At 53.4% G+C, this 20,329-nt stretch overlaps 1 protein-coding gene across 1 annotated transcript; it reads left to right on the plus strand.

Annotated features, from left to right (window-relative positions):
- The first annotated feature begins 14,514 nt into the window (after nucleotides 1-14,514).
- LOC139683893 (putative uncharacterized protein ENSP00000383309) lies at nucleotides 14,515-17,378 on the plus strand. The gene has a single exon (XM_071579406.1). It carries the CDS (start codon nucleotides 14,693-14,695, stop codon nucleotides 16,220-16,222), a length of 1,530 nt encoding a protein of 509 aa, XP_071435507.1. The 5' UTR covers nucleotides 14,515-14,692; the 3' UTR covers nucleotides 16,223-17,378.
- Nucleotides 17,379-20,329: the final 2,951 nt, after the last annotated feature.

Raw genomic sequence — 20,329 nt, forward strand, 5'->3', positions numbered from 1 at the left:
AAAAGGACAAGACACTTCCTTGGTGGAGCATCAGCTTCCTGGAAGTCCTGAGGAAACCTCTTGGAAAAGGACAAGACACTTCCTTGGTGGAGCATCAGCTTCCTGGAAGTCCTGAGGAAACCTCTTGGGAAAGGACAAGACACTTCCTTGGTGGAGCATCAGCTTCCTGGAGGTCCTGAGGAAACCTCTTGGAAAAGGACAAGACACTTTCTTGGTGGAGCATCAGCTTCCTGGAGGTCCTGAGGAAACCTCTTGGAAAAGGACAAGACACTTCCTTGGTGGAGCATCAGCTTCCTGGAGGTCCTCAGGAAACCTCATGGATTTGGGATATTGGTTTAAAATGGATTTCCATCTTACAATTTAGTTGGAATAAATTTGCTTTCTGCTTTCCAAGTTGGGATCATCTGGCAAGTTCTGAGTGATGACAAGGACACCAAAGGGCCACGGATCAGGGGTGGGATCTTCTGGCAAGTTCTGAGTGATGACAAGGACCCAAAACTTCCACAGATCAGGGTTGGGATCTTCTGGAAAGTTCTGAGTGATGGAAAGGACCCCAAACTGCCACAGATCAGGGTTGGGATCATCTGGCAAGTTCTGAATGATGACAAGGATCCAAAACTGCCACAGATCAGGGTGGGATCATCTGGCAAGTTCTGAGTGATGACAAGGACCCAAAGGGCCACAGATCAGGGTTGGAATCATCTGGCAAGCTCTGAGTGATGAAAAGGACACCAAAGTGTCACAGATCAGGGGTGGGATCATCTGGCAAGTTCTGAGTGATGAAAAGGACCCCAAACTGCCACAGATCAGGGGTGGGATCATCTGGCAAGTTCTGAGTGATGAGAAGGACCCCAAACTGCCACAGATCAGGGGTGGGATCATCTGGCAAGTTCTGAGTGATGAGAAGGACCCCAAACTGCCACAGATCAGGGGTGGGATCTTCTGGCAAGTTCTGAGTGATGGAAAGGATCCAAAACTGCCACAGATCAGGGTTGGGATCTTCTGGCAAGTTCTGAGTGATGGAAAAGGACCCCAAACTGTCACAGATCAGGGGTGGGATCTTCTGGCAAGTTCTGAGTGATGAAAAGGACCCAAAACTGCCACAGATCAGGGTTGGGATCATCTGGCAAGTTCTGAGTGATGGAAAGGACCCCAAAGGGCCACAGATCAGGGGTGGGATCATCTGGCAAGTTCTGAGTGATGAGAAGGATCCAAAACTGCCACAGATCAGGGTTGGGATCATCTGGCAAGTTCTGAGTGAGGAAAAGGACCCCACAGTGCCACAGATCAGGGGTGGGATCATCTGGCAAGTTCTGAGTGATGACAAGGACCCCAAAACTGCCACAGATCAGGGGTGGGATCATCTGGCAAGTTCTGAGTGATGAAAAGGACCCCAAACTGTCACAGCTCAGGGTTGGGATCTTCTGGCAAGTTCTCAGTGATGAAAAGGACCCCAAAGTGCCACAGATCAGGGTTGGGATCATCTGGAAAATTCTGGGTGAGGAAAAGGACCCCAAACTGCCACAGATCAGGGGTGGGATCTTCTGGCAAGTTCTGAGTGATGAAAAGGACCCCAAACTGTCACAGATCAGGGGTGGGATCATCTGGCAAGTTCTGAGTGATGGAAAAGGACCCCAAACTGCCACAGATCAGGGTTGGGATCTTCTGGCAAGTTCTGAGTGATGGAAAAGGACATTGAGCAGATGAATATCCCTTTTTAGGAGGGGCAATTCTTGGTCTTGGAGCTCCAGAAGGACTTGCCTTGGATCTTTCCATGAGTTCCATGAGCTGCAGTGAGTTGGTTATCACATCAATCCCAATCCTGAACTCCCAGATTTGCTACGTGGATGAATCCAAGGCAAAGCTCAGCTCCCAAAGGTTTCTCCCCCCTCTTTGGAAGCTCAGCTGGAGTTCATGGCTGGGAGAAAGTTGTGGTGCAACTTCCCCAGCTCAACTCGGGGGCATTTTCCAAGCCAACAGGTCCATAATGAGCAGATTTTCTAGCAGAGATTGACCCCCCACTGAGCCTGGAAGCGACCAGAACAAAGAGCTCCGCGGGGCTGTTAATTGCAGAAAACAAGAGTTCATTAAGCAATAAAAGCCTTTGGGAATGAGGCAAGAAGGAGTCGGAGTGAGGAGTGAGGAGAGTCTCATTCTCAGGCAACTCAGAGGCGGCGTTTCGCCTTCAGCGCCGTGAAATCATCCAAGGAGGGAATTTACTGCTCTCTGGGAGAAGAACATGAGAGGTTTTATTATCCGGGGCTTTGGAATTGCGCTTCTGATAGGCTGGAAAAGCTTCTTCTGGGCTTCTCCTGCTGTTCCCTTTGTGGTCCTGCCCTGCTCAGACCTCTCTGCCCCCTCTGGGCACCGACTGAACAGACTCACCAGCCTGGGAAGGGCACAAAGTGCAGCCCAACTGCTCTTTAGATGTGCATTTGCCATGCCCAGAATTGGGGAATGGTGGAGTGGTTTGGGTTGGGAGGGACCTGAAAGAGCATCGAGACACCTCCCATGGACCAGGTTGCTCCAAGCCCCACCAACACAGAGCTGGGGCTGGAAAGCTCTTCTTGCCTTGATGTTCTTCCACCAGAGTCTCTCTCAGGTGCAGGGACACAACCAAGCTCTGAGCTGACCATGCACAAAACTTCAGAGGTGACATTGGGGCTGATGAAATTCCCTGTCTCCTCTCAGACCCAACTGCTCCATCCTCTCCAGGTGTTCAGCCACAATCCTGGGATGGTTTGGGTTGGAAAGGACCATAAAGATGATCCAGTTCCATCTCCTTCCATGGGCAGGGACACCTCCCATAGACCAGGGACACCTCCCACAGACCAGGTTGCTCCAAGCCCTGTCCAACCTGGCCTGGGACACTTCCAGGGATGGGGCAGCCACAGCTGTTCTGCCCAACCTGTGCCAGGACCTGCCCACCCTCCCAGGGCCCAATTCCTTCCCAAAATCCAACCCAAATTTCCCCTCTGTCAGTCTGAGCCCATCCCTTGTCCTGTCACTCCAGTTCCTGATGAACTGGAGCTTTTTTCCCTCTCCAGCTTCCCTGAAGCCCCTTCAGATCCTGGAAGGTGCTCTGAGGTCTCCACACAACCTTCTCCTCTCCAGGCTGGACATTCCCAATTTTCTCAGCCTTTTTCAGGCTTTTGATCCCTCTGAAATAACAGAGAGAAATTAATTGAAGGATCTTTGATATCCAGGGCTTGGAACCTGCAGCCCTTGGTGGGTGAGCAGCTCCTGATCTCCTGCAGCAGAGTTTGGGTTGGAAGGGACCTTAAAGCCCATCCAGTTCCAATCCATGGGCAGGGACACCTCCCGCTGTCCCAGGGTGCTCCAAGCTGGCCTTGGACACTTCCAGGGATGGAACATCCATGGAGTAACCTGGAGATCCTCTCCACCCTCATGGGGACCAATTCCTGCCCAAAATCCAACCCAGATTCCCCCTCTGTCAGTCTGAGCCCATCCCTTGTCCTGTCACTCCAGTTCCTGATGAACTGGAGCTTTTTTTCCTCTCCAGCTTCCCTGGAGCCCCTTCAGGTCCTGGAAGGTGCTCTGAGGTCTCCACACAACCTTCTCCTCTCCAGGCTGGACATTCCCAACTTTCCCACCCTGTCTCTTTAGGGTTACAGTTACTGGGTGGTTGTGGAGAGAAGAGGAGCAGAAGAAGAGACAACTATTTAATTTTATTAAGATTTAAACTGTCCCTGCACGAGAATATTCAAGTTCCAGGAGGGACCATATTTAGAGCTATTTTTTCCACACAATTTAGAACTTACACACACCCTGCAAACCATCCAACATCATCCAGTTATAGATAATTATTAAGTAATTAAAATTTCCTAAAAATTGCTGGATCTAAACAGTGATAATGCAACTTATTTTAACTTTATTAAAGAGTTGTATTAATGTCACTCCACGGAGTTTCTGCAGCTTCATTTTTTGCTTCTGCACCAGCTCAAGGTCTTTGGACAAACTCCATTCTTGTCTTAGAAGCTCCACCTGCAGGTTTGCCAGCCTGAAAATGTGTGAATCCCAATCCCTGCCAGGCACGGGGAGGTGCCCTCTCAGTGCCCCCTCTGGAGGTTGAACAGCCCCAACTCCTCACCCCTCATCAGGGAGATGCTCCAGGACTTTCAGCATCTTTGTCACCCTCTGCTGGTCCTACTCCAGGAGCTCCATGTCCCTCCTGTCCTGAGGAGTCCAGAAGTGGATCCTGCTGAGCCTCACACTGGGCAGAGGGGCAGGAGAACTCCCTGCCCTGCTGGCACTGCCCTTCCTGATTCCCCAGGGTGCCCCTTTGCCCTCAGGACAGGGACAGCTTGTCACCCACCAGGTCCCCTCTCCAGCAGGTCACCCTCACCCTGTGCTGGTGCCAGGGATGGTCCTTCCCTGGTGCAGAACGACGAGAAGCCTCCAGACATCAGAGTCCTGTGAGACAAAGACGTTGAGACGGGTCTGATGGGGGGTTTGAACAATTTTCCTGGAGGGAAAGGCGATCCCAGGGCGCTTTGCCACCTCCCAGCAGCTGGTTCTGCCAGGCTGCAGCTGGATCTGTGTGCCAATGCTGCGCCCTGGTGGGTGGAGAGACTCGAGTTCTCCTGGCAAGAGAGACATTGAGGGACCTGAGCGTGTCCAGAGAAGGGAAAGGGAGGGAGAAGCAGGAGGAGGGTCTGGAGAACTCCTGAGGAGCTGGGGGGGGCTCAGGCTGGAGAAAAGGAGGCTCAGGGGGGACCTTCTGGCTCTGCAATCCCTGAGGGATCCAGGGCAAGGGTGGGATCTTCTGCCAGGGAAGAGGGACAGGCCAAGGGCAAGGGTGGGATCTTCTACCAGGGAAGAGGGACAGGCCAAGGGCAAGGGTGGGATCTTGTGCCAGGGAACAGGGACAGGCCAAGGGCAAGGGTGGGATCTTCTGCCAGGGAACAGGGACAGGCCAAGGGAAGGGTGGGATCTTCTCCCGGGGGGACCTTCTGGCTCTCTGCAACTCCCTGATGGATCCAAATGGGTTTGGTGAGCAGGAGCTCCCCAGGGATGGACATAAAGGGGAGGAGAGACCCAGGAGGGTTCCCATGGTGTGGAAAGAGGGAAGAAAACCAAAGAGGAAAGATGAGAGTCTTGTGGTGGGTGTTGTTTATTGTCCAAGAGAGACACTGAGGGGCTGGAGGTTGGCCAAGGATGAGAACGGGGCTGGAGCAGCAGGAGGAGGGTCTGGAGAACTCCTGAGGGAGCTGGGGGGGCTCAGGCTGGAGAAAAGGAGGCTCAGGGGGGACCTTCTGGCTCTGCAATCCCTGAGGGATCCAGGGCAAGGGTGGGATCTTCTGCCAGGGAACAGGGACAGGCCAAGGGCAAAGGGCCTCTGGCTGTGCCAGGGCAGGGGCAGGTGGGACAAGAGTAGGAATTCCCTCCTGGTAAGGGTGGTGAGACCTTGGAAGGGGCTGCCCAGGGAGTTTTAGAGCTCAACTCTCCCCTGGAGCTCTTTCTCAAATTCATTGTTTTTTAGTTTGGGTTTTCTTGTTTGTTTGTTTGTTTGTTTCCCAGGGCTAATTTTACACCTCTCAAGGTTTCAACCCAACATCTCATCTCCATCCAGGCAGTTCACTCTTCTTCTTCCATCTCCTTGTGTCTGCCTTGTCCTTCTGCCAGGGCTCTATTTTTGGAGCACTCAGGGAGCTTTGCATTCCTGGGGCTTTGGCTCATGCTCCCAAATTGCTGCTCCTTCACGTTCCTGAGTGATGAAAAGGTGGTGGATTCCCTGATGTCTCACCTGACATCTCCTCCAGGGTGTTTTTCAGCGTCCTCCTGGACTTCTCAATGCCACAGCCCTGTCTAAACTTCTTTGGCTGTTTACAACAGGGTGTTGCAGAGCCAGAAGGTCCCCCCTGAGCCTCCTTTTCTCCAGGCTGAGCCCCCCCAGCTCCCTCAGGAGTTCTCCAGACCCTCCTCCTGCTGCTCCAGCCCCGTTCTCATCCTTGGCCAAGCTCCAGCCCCTCAGTGTCTCTCTTGGACAATAAACAACACCCACCACAAGACTCTCATCTTTCCTCTTTGGTTTTCTTCCCTCTTTCCACACCATGGGAACCCTCCTGGGTCTCTCCTCCCCTTCATGTCCATCCCTGGGGAGCTCCTGCTCACCAAACCCCTTTGGATCCATTAGGGAGTTGCAGAAGATGACCCTGCCCATGGCAAGGAGTGGAATGAGATGGGCTTTAAGGTCCCTTCCAACCCAAACCATTCCAAGATTCCATGAGCTGAGTTCTATTGGATATCAGGGATAAATCCTTCCCTGGGAGGGTGGGCAGGCCCTGGCACAGGTTGGGCAGAGGAGCTGTGGCTTCTCCATCCCTGGAAGTGCCCAAGGACAGCTTGGATGGGGCTTGGAGCAACCTGAGATAGCAGAAGGTTTCCCTGCTCATGGCAAGGAGTGGAAAGAGATGGGCTTTAAGGTCCCTTCCAACTCAAACCATTCCAGAATTCCATGTGCTGAGTTCTATTGGATATCAGGGATAAACCCTCCCCTGGGAGGGTGGGCAGGCCCTGGCACAGCTTTTCCCAGAAAACCTGTGGCTGCTCCATCCCTGGAAGTGCCCAAGCCCAGGCTGGAGCCACCTGAGATACCAGAAGGTGTCCCTGCCCATGGCAAGGAGTGGAATGAGATGGGATTTAAGGTCCTTTCCAAACCAAAGCATTCCAAGATTCCATGAGCTGAGTTCTATTGGATATCAGGGATAAATCCTGCCCTGGGAGGGTGGGCAGGTCCTGGCACAGGTTGGGCAGAGAAAGCTGTGGCTGCTCCACCCTTGGAAACGTCCAAGGACAGGTTGGACAGGGCTTGGAGCAACCTGAGATACCAGAAGGTGTCCCTGCTCATGGCAAGGAGTGGAAAGAGATGGGATTTAAGGTCGTTTCCAACTCAAACCATTCCAGAATTCCATGAGCTGAGTTCTATTGGATATCAGGGATAAATCCTGCCCTGGGAGGGTGGGCAGGCCCTGGCACAGGTTGGGCAGAGAAGCTGTGGCTGTTCCATCCCTGGAAGTGCCCAAGGGCAGGTTGGAGCAACCTGGGACAGGGGAAGGTGTCCCTGTCCTTGGTCTCCAGGATCTTTAATGTCCTTCCCAACCCAACCCATGGCAGGATTTTATGATTTCTGGGTATTAACAGGAAAGAAAGGCCTGTTGGGATCCAAAACTGGAGTTCAGCTCTGCTGAATTGGAGTTCAGGAAGGTTGAGGTTTCACCTCATGGGTTTTTGGTCAAGGCAGGGACCAATTAGGATTTGTTTGAAGATTTGGGCAGTGCCTGCCTGGACACAGAGTGGAATAAAGGTAATAAAAGTGTGAGCTGCTCTCTCTGGTTCCCAGGGAGGATCCCACCTCCAACCTTTGGAGCTGAGAAGCACCAAAGAGTTCTGGCTTTGGATCAAAGAATCAATTAGTGCAGCAGAGATGCCACAACAAAGCCCCATTCTTGGGGCTCAGGTGAAGATGGACACGCTCAGGGCTGAGCAGGAAGGGTGAGGACTCTCCCCTGCTGGCAAAGGTCCCATTTCCCCCTCTCTGCTTCTTACCCCACGTGGGAGATAATTACTCAGGAGCTCCTAAACTTCCTTATTAATTTTCACTACAAAATTATTCAGGGCCCTTTCTCTTTGCCACAAAAACCTCTTGGGTGGAGCCATTTCTGCAGTCCATGAGAAACCCCATTTTGAAATGAAAATCCTCAGATCCTTCTGCCCTTGGTGTGGGTTTTCAGGTCCCTGTTGATGTCCTTGGAGCCATCAGGAAGAAATTGTCCCTTTTTGGGTACATTTGGGTACATTTGGGTGTATTTCCAGTGACAAATGAAGGGATTGAGAAGATCTTCAGTGACTTCCAAAACCGAATTTCCTTTGATCTGGACTCTGTGTGAGATAAGAAGTTGACTCAGCGAGAAAAGCCACACACGGGACCGGAGGAAGTTTATCTGCTCCTGGTGCTTTTTGTCACCCCTGGCAGTGCCAGTCACAGCTGTGCCAGCTGAGCTGGCAGTGCCAGGGCTGCAGGGCAGGGTGACTGCACCTCGTGCCTCCAATCAGCTGAGAGTCACTGGAGGGTGAATTCCCACTGCTCTGATAACAGGTGACTTCAGTTGGGATCACGGGAGGGTTGGGACACCAAGAGTGAGGGACATCAAGGAGGGGTTGGAGCTGTACCCAACCAAGGAGGTGTTTGAGCTACATCTGCTCAAGGAGAGGTTTGAGCTGCACCCACTGAAGGGGGGGCATTTGAGCTGCACCCACCCAAGGGTGGGATTGGAGTTGCACCCACCCAAGAAGGGGTTTGAGCTGCACCCACTGAAGGGAGGCATTTGAGCTGCACCCACCCAAGGAGGAATTTGAGCTGCACCCACCCAAGGGTGGGATTTGACCTGTACCCACCCAAGGAGTGGATTTGAGCTACACCTGCTCAAGGAGAGGTTTGAGCTGCAGCCACCCAAGAGTGGGATTTGAGTTGTGTCCACCCAAGGGAGGGATTTGAGCTGTGCCCACTCAAGGAGAGGTTTGAGCTGCACCCACTCAAGGTTGGAATTTGACCTGTACCCACCCAAGAAGGTGTTTGAGCTCCATCTGCTCAAGCAGAGGTTTGAACTGCACCCACCCAAGAGTGGGATTTGAGCTGCACCCACCCAAGGAGGTGTTTGAGCTACATCTGCTCAAGGAGAGGTTTGAGCTGCACCCACCCAAGAGTGGGATTTGAGTTGTGCCCACTCAAGGAGAGGTTTGAGCTGCACCCACCGAAGGGGGGCATTTGACCTGCACCCACCCAAGGAGGGGTTTGAGCTGCACCCACCCAAGGAGGGGTTTGAGCTGCACCCACCCAAGAAGGGGTTTGAGCTACATCTGCTCAAGGAGAGGTTTGAGCTTCACCCAACCAAGGAGGGGTTTGAGCTGTACCCACTCAAGGGAAGGATTTGAGCTGCACCCACACAAGGGTTGGGTTTGAGTTGCACCCACCCAAGGAGTGGATTTGAGCTACACCTGCTCAAGGAGAGGTTTGACCTTCACCCAACCAAGAAGGAGCTTGAGCTGCATGGACCCAAGGGGGGAATTTGAGCTGTACCCAACCAAGAAGGGGTTTGAGCTGCATCTGCTCAAGGAGAGGTTTGAGCTGCACCCACTGAAGGGGGGCATTTGACCTGCACCCACCCAAGGGGGGAATTTGAGCTGCACCCACCCAAAAAGGGGTTTGAGCTGCACCCACTCAAGGAGAGGTTTGAGCTGCAACCACCCAAGGGTTGGGTTTGAGTTGCACCCACCCAAGTGGAGCATTTGAGCTGTCTCTGCTCAAGGAGAGGTTTGAGCTGCACCCACCCAAGGGTGGGATTTGAGTTGTGTCCACCCAAGGGAGGGATTTGAGCTGTGCCCACTCAAGGAGAGGTTTGAGCTGCACCCACTCAAGGTTGGAATTTGACCTGTACCCACCCAAGAAGGTGTTTGAGCTCCATCTGCTCAAGCAGAGGTTTGAACTGCACCCACCCAAGAGTGGGATTTGAGCTGCACCCACCCAAGGAGGTGTTTGAGCTACATCTGCTCAAGGAGAGGTTTGAGCTGCACCCACCCAAGAGTGGGATTTGAGTTGTGCCCACTCAAGGAGAGGTTTGAGCTGCACCCACCGAAGGGGGGCATTTGACCTGCACCCACCCAAGGAGGGGTTTGAGCTGCACCCACCCAAGGAGGGGTTTGAGCTGCACCCACCCAAGAAGGTGTTTGAGCTACATCTGCTCAAGGAGAGGTTTGAGCTTCACCCAACCAAGGAGGGGTTTGAGCTGTACCCACTCAAGGGAAGGATTTGAGCTGCACCCACCCAAGGGTTGGGTTTGAGTTGCACCCACCCAAGGAGTGGATTTGAGCTACACCTGCTCAAGGAGAGGTTTGAGCTGCACCCATCCAAGAAGGAGCTTGAGCTGCATGGACCCAAGGGGGGAATTTGAGCTGTACCCAACCAAGAAGGGGTTTGAGCTGCATCTGCTCAAGGAAAGGTTTGAGCTGCACCCACCCAAGGGTGGGATTTGAGTTGCACCCACCCAAGAAGGGGTTTGAGCTGCACCCACCGAAGGAGGAATTTGAGCTGCACCCACCCAAGGGTGGGATTTGACCTGTACCCACCCAAGGAGTGGATTTGAGCTACATCTGCTCAAGGAGAGGTTTGAGCTGCAGCCATCCAAGAGTGGGATTTGAGCTGCACCCACCCAAGGAGGTGTTTGAGCTACATCTGCTCAAGGAGAGGTTTGAGCTGCACCCACCCAAGAGTGGGATTTGAGTTGTGCCCACCCAAGGAGAGGTTTGAGCTGCACCCACTGAAGGGGGGCATTTGACCTGCACCCACCCAAGGAGGGGTTTGAGCTGCACCCACTGAAGGGGGGCATTTGACCTGTAGCCACCCAAGGAGGGGGTTGAGCTGCACCCACTCAAGGAGAGGTTTGAGCTGCAGCCACCCAAGAGTGGGATTTGAGTTGTGCCCACCCAAGGAGAGGTTTGAGCTGCACCCACTCAAGGTTGGAATTTGACCTGTACCCACCCAAGAAGGTGTTTGAGCTGCATCTGCTCAAGGAGAGGTTTGAACTGCACCCACCCAAGGGGGGTTTTGAGCTGTACCCCTCAGGTGGGGCTTTGAGCTGCATCTCCAGGGGAATGGGGTTTGAGCTGTACCCACCCAAGGGTGGGATCTGAGCTGTACCCACCTAAGGGGCACATTTGAACTCCACCAGGAGCTCCTGTTTGCCCTCAGCCCATCCAGTGCCCCGTGTCCAACTTACCCAAACACACCCAGCACCTGCTGGTGGGCACCATGGGGTGGTTGAGAACCTCTACCAGCTCTAACCAGGCAGTGTGAGAAGGACCTGCAGAGCTCAGGGCAGCTCTCCCAGCCCCCAACCCCAAGTGGGGATGGGACCCCACCAGGACACCTCCAAAGACTCTGAATCCAGTGAGACTTCTGGAAACCCCTCCCTATTATTGGGTGCACTCCCAAAGCCCCCGAGGCAGAGGCTGCTGCTCCTCCAAATGCCACTCAGTCCTGCCATGCCAGGGAGGCTCCTGCTCCAGGTAATTACCCTTCCCATGGGAAGCTGCCATCAAACTACTCATTGTCAGGGGTGAGTGTGTTGATGTTCCTCACTCCAAGAGTTGCACACGAGGCAGTTTGGCCCGGGATTTAATGGGATGTGCCGTGGGGACCTCACTCCTCCAAGGCATGTTTAGTGCCTCTATAAAAGCTCTGCTGTTGCTGGGACATCCTGGTCACACCACGAAGATCTTCTCACCAGGAGTTGGGTAAGTTTGGATGCTGAGGCTCTGTGGCTGCTGGAATTTGGGGAGAAGGAAGGAATTCTTTCCTGGGATTGTGGGAAGACACTGGATTGGGTTGCTCAGAGCAGCTTCTCCCATTCCTTGAAGCTCTTTTATCTTGTTTCTTATCCAACACTTCCAGATTCACTTAAATAACTGTCCCTATGAATTTCTCTTTGATCATGAAGGTTCCTTCTCATGAAGATTATTCTCTGGGACATTTTTTTTCTTTTAATTCAGTTTGCAGGATCTGGAATTGGCAGGGTCTGAGGACAGGAAATTTGTTGGGATAGAAGTGCCTTCAAACTGCAAGAGAAATTAGTTATTAGGAAAAAATTCCTAATTAGTTATTAGGAAAAAATTCTGAGGGTGATGAGGCACTGGAACAAGTTGCCCAGAGAAGCTGAAAGCCCTGGAAGTGTCCAAGGTCAGGTTGGATGGAGCTTGGAGCAACCTGGTCTAATGGAAGGTGTCTCTGTCCATGGCAGGGGGTTGGAACTTGATGATCTCTGAGGTCCTTTCCAATCCAGACCATTCCATGATTCTATGAAGTGTTTAAAGCCAGGTGGGATGGGGCTTGGAGCAACCTGGTGACCCAAGGGGGTTGAGATGAGCTGGGCTTTAAGGTCCTCTCCAACCCAAACCCTTCTGGGGTTCTCTGACTGCAAAGTGCCCCTTTATTTCTGCTTTTTTTTTACATAGAAAATGTGATGTTTGGGAAACATCATAAAGAATTGTTTGGAATTGCTGTGAGGACTCTCAAGGTTTTGCTGCTGAGCATCTGAGACACCCCCGAGACATTCCTGAGAGATGGGAGGGAAGTTGGTTGGCGTTAACTTGGTGGTGTTTGAGTTTGGAGGTGCCCAACAGCAACGTGAGGTGGGAATTTGGAGTCCTGGGAGAGCTGTGAGCAGGTTGGGGGTATCATTACCCTCTAATTAGCTTTGGTTCCTTAATGAGCATGAACTTTGGGGTGCTGGGGCTGAGCTGGGACCTTCTGCCTGCCTGTGATGGGACAGCAATGCCTTGGGTGCCCTTTGCCTCTCCTGCTGTGACAGATGTGACCAGAGGTGACCAGAGATCTGGAGCTTCTCGCTGGGTTGGGCTTTTCCCTCAAAGCATCAGCAAGAGTTGCCCACCCAAAGAGGGGAGGTGGGTCAGGAAGGGCTTGATTTGGTGGCTGAAAGGCAGATCTGAGATCAGCCATGCCCTGATGGCCTCCAAGATCACTTGTCCCCCGTGGAGCTCCTGGTGATGGGGAGGGAGGTGGTGCTGGTGAGATTTCAAGTGCTAAATGTGTCTGGTGTTGTCCACTCCTTGACTTCGTGCCATGTTTCAGAGCTGAAAAGGAGGAGGTGGGTCCTCAGCTGCTCCTGGGAGGGGTTTGGGGCACAGGTGGGAGGTGTCTCTGAGGTGCTGGAAGCAGCAGGACCACCAGGAACTCAACTGTCTGAGGGCTCTGCTTCCTTTCATGTCATAGAATTGTGGAATGGGTTGGGTTGGGAGGGACCTTAAAGATCATCTCGTTCCAACTCCCCACTGTGTCCTCCCACCATGTCCTTCCACCATGTCCTTCCACCATGTCCTGTCCTCCCACCTTGCCCTTCCACCATGTCCTCCCACCATGACCTTCCACCATGTCCTCCCACCATGTCCTCCCACCTTGCCCTTCCACCATGTCCTTCCACCATGTCCTTCCACCGTGTCCTGTCCTCCAACCTTGTCCTTCCACCATGTCCTCCCACCATGTCCTTCCACCATGTCCTCCCCCATGTCCTCCCACCTTGCCCTTCCACCATGTCCTTCCACCGTGTTCTTCCACCGTGTCCTACCACCGTGTCCTTCTACCGTGTCCTTCCACCATGTCTCTCCACCGTGTCTTTCCAACATGTCCTTCCACCATATCCTTCCACCGTGTCCTCCAACCTTGTCCTTCCACCATATCCTTCTACCATGTCCTTCCACCATGTCATTCCAACATGTCCTTCCCCCATGTCCTCCCACCATGTCTCTCCCATGTCCTTCCACCATGTCCTTCCACCGTGTCCTTCCACCGTGTCCTCCCACCATGTCCTTCCACCATGTTCTCCCACCGTGTCTTTCCACCACGTCCTTCCACCGGGTCCTTCCACCATGTTTTTCCACCTTGTCCTTCCACCATGTCTCTCCACTGTGCCTTTTCATCGTGTCCTTCCACCATGTCCTCCCACCACGTCCTTCCACCGTGTCCTTCCACCGTGTCCCTCCACCACGTCCTTTCACCGTGTCCTTCCACCGTGTCCCTCCACCATGTCTTTCCACCGTGTCCTCCCTCTGAGGTCCAGAGGAGGGGCAGTCACTGATCTCTGCTCTGTGGGACCAGGGACAGGACCCAGGGAATGGCCTGGAGTTGGGTCAGGGCAGGTTCCTCCTGGAGATAGAAAGAGGTTCTTCCCCCAGAGGGTGGTGGGCACTGAAAGAGCTCCCCAGGGCAGTGGGCACGGCCCCAAGGCTGCCAGGAGACTTTGGATGATCTTCTGGGGCACATGGTGGGACCTTTGGGGATGGACCTGTGCAGGACTAAGGGCTGGACTGGATGAGCCTGGAATTGGGACTCAAAGCTCAGGTTCAGTTGGTTCTTCTCCCCCTCCCCCTGTTCTGTGCCTCTGTCATTCCAGTCCTGCCAAACCCCACCGAGATGTCGTGCCACCTCCACCAGTGCTGCCCTCCTGCCTACCAGACCTCCATGCCCACCATGCTGTACCCTGGCAGACCCTCCGCAGTGCCCCCCTGGCACTCCACGACGTGCATCCCTCAGTGTGTGACCCACCAGGTGTCCAGGCAGCAGCTCCTGTGCCTCTCCCAGCAGCACCTCCCGTCCTCCAGTCTGTGCCTCCAGCAGAAGGTGCCCCAGTGTGTGCCACGGCAGCAGAAGGTGCCCCAGTGTGTGCCACGGCAGCAGCACATCCCCATGGCAGTGCCACACCACCCACCCCTGACCCAGCGTGTCCTGCAGCACCAGAGTGTGACCCAGTGTGTGCCACAGCACCAGGGTGTGACCCAGTGTGTGCCACAGCACCAGAGTGTGACCCAGTGTGTGCCACAGCACCAGGGTGTGACCCAGTATGTGCCACAGCACCGGAGTGTGACCCAGTGTGTGCCACAGCACCAGGGTGTGACCCAGTGTGTGCCAAGGCAGCAGAAGATGCCCCAGCAGTGCCCACTCCACACCGTGCCCCAGCAGCGGAGCGTGCCCAGGTGTGTCACCACGTGTGTGCCAACGGGTGTGAGTGGCACATCCCAGCACCAGGGTGTGACCCAGTGTGTGCCACAGCAGCAGCAAAGTGTGCCCAGGTGTGTCACCACGTGTGTGCCAGCGGGTGGCATGTCCCAGCACCAGGGTGTGACCCAGTGTGTGCCACAGCAGCAGAACGTCCCTGTGGCAGTGCCACACCACCCACCCCTGACCCAGCATGTCCTGCAGCACCAGGGTGTGACCCAGTGTGTGCCACAGCAGCAGCAAAGTGTGCCCAGGTGTGTCACCACGTGTGTGCCAGTGGGTGGCATGTCCCAGCACCAGGGTGTGACCCAGTGTGTGCCCCAGCAGCAGAAGGTGCCCCAGCAGTGCCCACCTGTCACCGTGCCCCAGCAGCGGAGCGTGCCCAGGTGTGTCACCACGTGTGTGCCGCGGCGCCCGTGCGTCACCAAGGGTGTGCCACAGCAGCAAAGTGCCACCAGGTGTGTCCCCCAGCAGTGTGTGACCACCCTGTGCCCCCAGCAGGGCGTGCCCAGGTGTGTCACCACCTGTGTGCCCCAACAGCGAGCGGCCAAGGGGGTCTCCTACCGGTATGTGGTCGCCCAAACCCCCCAGCAAAGTGCCACCTCCGGTGCCCCCCAGCAAAGTGCCACCTCCTCCTACATCCCCCAGCAATGGGTCTCCAGGTGTGTGACCAAGTGTGTCCCTCAGCAAAGTGCCACCGATTGTGCCACCATTTGTGTGCCACAGCAGCAGGGGGAGACAGTTTGTGTCCCTCAGCAGCAAAGTGCCACCAAGAGTGTCACTTATCAAAGTGCCACCAAGTGTGTCCCTCAGCAAAGTGCCACCAAGAGTGTCCCTCAGCAAAGTGCCACTAAGAGTGTCCCTCAGCAAAGTGCCACCAAGTGTGCCACTTATCAAAGTGCCACCAAGTGTGTCCCTCAGCAGCAAAGTGCCACCAAGTGTGTCCCTCAGCAAAGTGCCACCAAGTGTGTCACTTACCAGAGTGTGACCAAGTGTGTCCCCCAGCAGCAAAGTGCCACCAAGTGTGTCACTTCTCGGAGTGCCACCAAGTGTGTCCCTTACCAGAGTGTGACCAAGTGTGTCCCACAGCAATGTGGGACAACTTCTGTTCCTCAGCAGATGATGACCAAGAGTGTCCCTCAACAAGGTGCCACCAAGTGTGTCCCTTATCAGAGTGTCACCAAGTGTGTCCCCCAGCAATGTGGGACAACTTATGCCCCTCAGCAAATGATGACCAAGAGTGTCCCTCAACAAGGTGCCACCAAGTGTGTCCCTTACCAGAGTGTCACCAAGTGTGTCCCTCAGCAAAGTGCCACCAAATGTGTCACTTCTCAGAGTGCCACCAAGTGTGTCCCCCAGCAGCAAAGTGCCATCAAGTCTGTCCCTTATCAGAGTGTGACCAAGAGTGTCCCTCAACAAGGTGCCACCAAGTGTGTCCCTCAGCAGCAAAGTGCCACCAAATGTGTCTCTTACCAGAGTGTGACCAAGTGTGTCCCCCAGCAGCAAAGTGCCACCAAGTGTGGCACTTCTCAGAGTGTCACCAAGTGTGTCCCTCAGCAGAATTGTCACTCAGGTGGAGTGAAAATTTCCAGTCACTCCAAAAAATACATCTCAGCCCCCAAATGGCCGTGGTGAAATGAGCAGGGGAAGACCAAGCCCTGGGAAAGGGTGAGGTCCAACTTTGGGATGGGGTTGTGTTTCTCCTCCTACACCTTCTGATGGTTCCTGGCTCTTCAATCTGCTTTATCCCTGTTCTCCAACCTTCTCCTGGAGCTCAGCTGTGGTTGGGACAGGCTGGGATCCTGTCCCAGAGCTCCTCTCCAGGTGCTTGTGGCTTGGACCTTGAGGTGCTGCAAGGAATGGTTTGGTGGGATGGGATGGAGGTCTCACCTAGTTCAAATAAATAGTGATTTTACAGCAAGAATTGGAATAATAAAAGAAGGAGAAATGCCTGAGGAGTCCAGATCACAACAGCCCCACTGGTGGAAGGTTGGACCGTGGCCCTGCTCCAAGTTTAAGCCTGGAATTTGGGACTCAACATTCAGGTTCTCTTGGATTCCACCAGGCTTTGAGTTCTCCAAAGCTGCTGGTTTTTATTTGGAAGAGAAACATGAATTTGGGAAGCAAAAGGTGCAAGAATCTTCCTCAGAATCCCAGAATGGGAGAGGCTGGAAGGGACCACAGGATGGGTCAGGTTGGAAGGGGACCACAATGGGTCCAACCTCCCTGCCCAGAGAGTCCTGGAATATCTTCACACCTTCTCTTGGGTGTTTGAACACCCAGAAGTTCTTCCTCATGTTCAGGTGGGACAGGCCCAACTCTGTCACCTTGTCAGGAATTGATCCAAGAGATGTCACATCCCTGTGGCTTTCCCTTTGGGAAGTGGCCAGAAATTCCTGTTGCTGTGACCTCCTGACTTCAATTGAGTCCCCAGACAGGGCAGAATTTTTGGCTCAGTGAAGCTGAAACCAAAGAAAAGTTTCTCTTCTGTTGGTTCTTGAATTGAGCCCAAACTCCCAACTTGAAACCAAAGGAAGTCTCTGACAGGACACCGAAAGCTGCAGCACGACTTTTATAAATATTTAAGCTATAAAACCAATTCATTACATTCTTTAAGCTGCTTGAAGATGTTCACTCTCTCCTGTGTGGAAAATAAACTTTATTTAGATCCGTTGACACGTGTATTTTACACACACAAAGACCTGAGTAAATGGAATTGTCTGAGCTCGGAGTGAAACTCTTTGTCTTTTCTCTCTCTCCTGGGGGTTGTTTTTCATTAAAAATGGTGAAGTCCTGCCTGAAAAAAAAAAAAAAAAGACTCAAAGTCTATAACAGGGCACCAGCTTGCCCTGTAATTAGGCAAATGAGCTCAGATTAAGTGGATTGTGGGAGTTGGGAGGGTGAAAACAAGTGTTGCAAGAGGAGCAGGAGGGTGTGACCCGGCCCAAGACGCTGTCCTGCATCTTGTCCTGCTCCACCCTGGCTCTGTGAGTGACCTTGTGGTGGCATCTGGCTCCTTCCCCAGGGCTGAGGGAGGAGTAGATCCCTTTGCCACCTTCTCCTGAATGTCTGGGGGTGATGCTTTGGCCCCCAAAGGTGTGTGGAAGGGCAGCAGTGACCGTGGGGCTCCTCACACCTCCACGGAGGTTCCCACCACCCCAAGTGTTGTGTCCCCTTGGAAGGCAAGAAATAAAATCCTGGGATGGTTTGGGTTGGAAGGGCCTTAAAGATCATCCCATTCCACGCCCTACCATGGGCAGGGACACCTCCCACTGTCCCAGGTTGCTCCAAGCTGGCCTTGGACACTTTCAGGGATGGGGAATCCATGGAATAACCTTGAGGGCCTCTCCACCCTCACAGGGAGGAATTTCTTCCCAAAATCCAACCCAACTTTCCCCTCTCTCAGTCTGAGCCCATCCCTTGTCCTGTCACTCCAGTTCCTGATGAACTGGAGCTATTTTTCCTCTCCAGCTTCCCTGGAGCCCCTTCAGGTCCTGGAAGGTGCTCTGAGGTCTCCACACAACCTTCTCCTCTCTATCCCCAGTTTTCTCAGCCTGTTTCAGGCTTTTGATCCCTCTGAAATAACAGAGAGAAATTAATTGAAGGATCTTTCCTATCCAGGGCTTGGAACCTGCAGCCCTTGGTGGGTGAGCAGCTCCTGATCTCCTGCAGCAGAGTTTGGGTTGGAAGGGACCTTAAAGAGCATCCAGTTCCAATCCATGGGCAGGGACACCTCCCACTGTCCCAGGTTGGTCCAAGCTGGCCTTGGACATTTCCAGGGATGGGGAATCCATGGAATAACCTTGAGGGCCTGCCCACCCTCACAGGGAGGAATTTCTTCTCCATATCCAACCCAACTTTCCCCTCTGTCAGTCTGAGCCCATCCCTTGTCCTGTCACTCCAGTTCCTGATGATCAGCCCCTCTCCAGCTTTCCTGGAGCCCCTCCAGGTCCTGGAAGGTGCTCTGAGGTCTCCACACAACCTTCTCCTCTCCAGGCTGGACATTCCCAACCCTCAACCTGTCCACAAGCAAAGCTGTGACCTTTGGAGGGGCTGTTCCCTCTCCAGGGCTTTGTGGCTTTCCCAAAGGTGTCAGAGCCCAGAAGATCCTCAGAAAACCTTTCCTGGGTGGTTCAGGGTCTCATCTCACCCTCTCAGTGGGGTTTGTTTTGGAGGTGGTTGTGGTGGAGTCTCTGCTCCTGCCCTTGGCTCTGACTCAGTCATGCCTCAGTTTTCCCTGTGCTTAATTAAGAATAATTACACCCCCCACATGCCCTGTGTGGCTCCCTGAGATGAAAGGACTTCCCAGTTGCTCATTAAGGACGTTTGGATGACAGGTCACCACGTTATCACCGGGTTGATGCTCTGCTGGAAACACCAAACTGGGTATTAACACCACTTGAAGGCCAATTAATCCAGAGCTTCCCCAAGACCTGGACTTGTGGAGCTCATAAAAGCTCCTAAAGCTGCTCCTGACGCCAGTTTGAGCCCTCAAATCTCAGGGCAGATGTTTGGCATTGAAAAAAAAAAAGAGGATTGTGGTGCAGGGGAGGGAAACACAATAAAAGTTGGAGGACTCCAAGTTGGGGTCAGGGTTTGTGTTCCTCCCTTCTGCTGTTGCAGCTCTTGGAATGTTGGGATTAACCTGGAAAAGGAGCCCTTTGTCCCCTGTTGTTTGCTGTGATGGAAGTTGGGACACCAGAAATGGGAATATCAAACCTGCCTTGGGGTTTCTGAGGGGGAAAAAAAAATAAAATAGGAAATTTAACTTGTGTTCATAAACCAGAGGTCAATATTTTGCTTCAAATCATGGAATTCTTGGAGCAAAAGACCTTTCAGGTCATGGAGTCCAACTGGAGATGTGGCACTGCCAAGTCCACCAATAAACCACGTTCTTGAAGGACCTTTTAAAGGCTCCAGGGGAAGGCAAAGGAGAGATTTTTCCACTTCCTCTGCTCAGAATTCACTTATTCCACCTCAGGGGAGGCTCAGGTTGGATCTCAGCACAAGGTTCTTCCCCCAGAGGGTGGTTGGATGCTGGAACAGGATGCCCAGGGTGGTGGGCACGGCCCCAAATGTGCCAGAGCTCAGGGAGGGTCTGACCAACTCTCAGGGACACGGTGGGATTTTGGGATGTCCAAGAGTTGGAATTGATGATCCTTGTGGGTCTCTTCCACCTCAGGAGGTGATTCCATGATTTCCTCTCTTTTATATTCCAAGTGTGGCACCTCCCCTGAATTCCCAGAATATTTTTAGGTGCCACATTCATATTAAAGGGGGAAAAAAATAAAAAGAATTCCAGGGGCATTTCTGACTCTGCCCAAACACGTTCCCTGTTGGCACTGCCCCTCCTGGCACTGCTCATTCCCCTCTTGGCTTCACCTGTGGCACAAACAGGGAACAAAGGAAGGGCTGAGTGATGCAGGGAATGTGCAGCAGAGCAGGAAATGGGATTTTTCCTGGTTTTCAGGCCACTGCTGTGGTGGAGCTGCTTCTTCTCTGGCCCTTCCCCTTCTTTGTTGTGCCGGGAGAAGCGTCACCACTTGGGGCAGGTGGTGCCCTTTGTGACAGGGCATTTTCAGGAGCTGCCTTGCCCTTGGCCCAAAGGCTTTCTCAGCCCTGATTATCCCTCTCTCTCTCCCTGAGTTCCCTGTGGAAGTGAAGGAAGTGTCCTGGTAATGATGGGCTGGGAGAGCAGAGTCCTTCCTGGTTGGTGCTTTTCAAAGGCTCCACAGGGATTTC

The sequence above is a fragment of the Pithys albifrons genome, chromosome 30 (genome assembly GCF_047495875.1).
Source record: "Pithys albifrons albifrons isolate INPA30051 chromosome 30, PitAlb_v1, whole genome shotgun sequence".
NCBI lineage: Eukaryota > Metazoa > Chordata > Aves > Passeriformes > Thamnophilidae > Pithys > Pithys albifrons.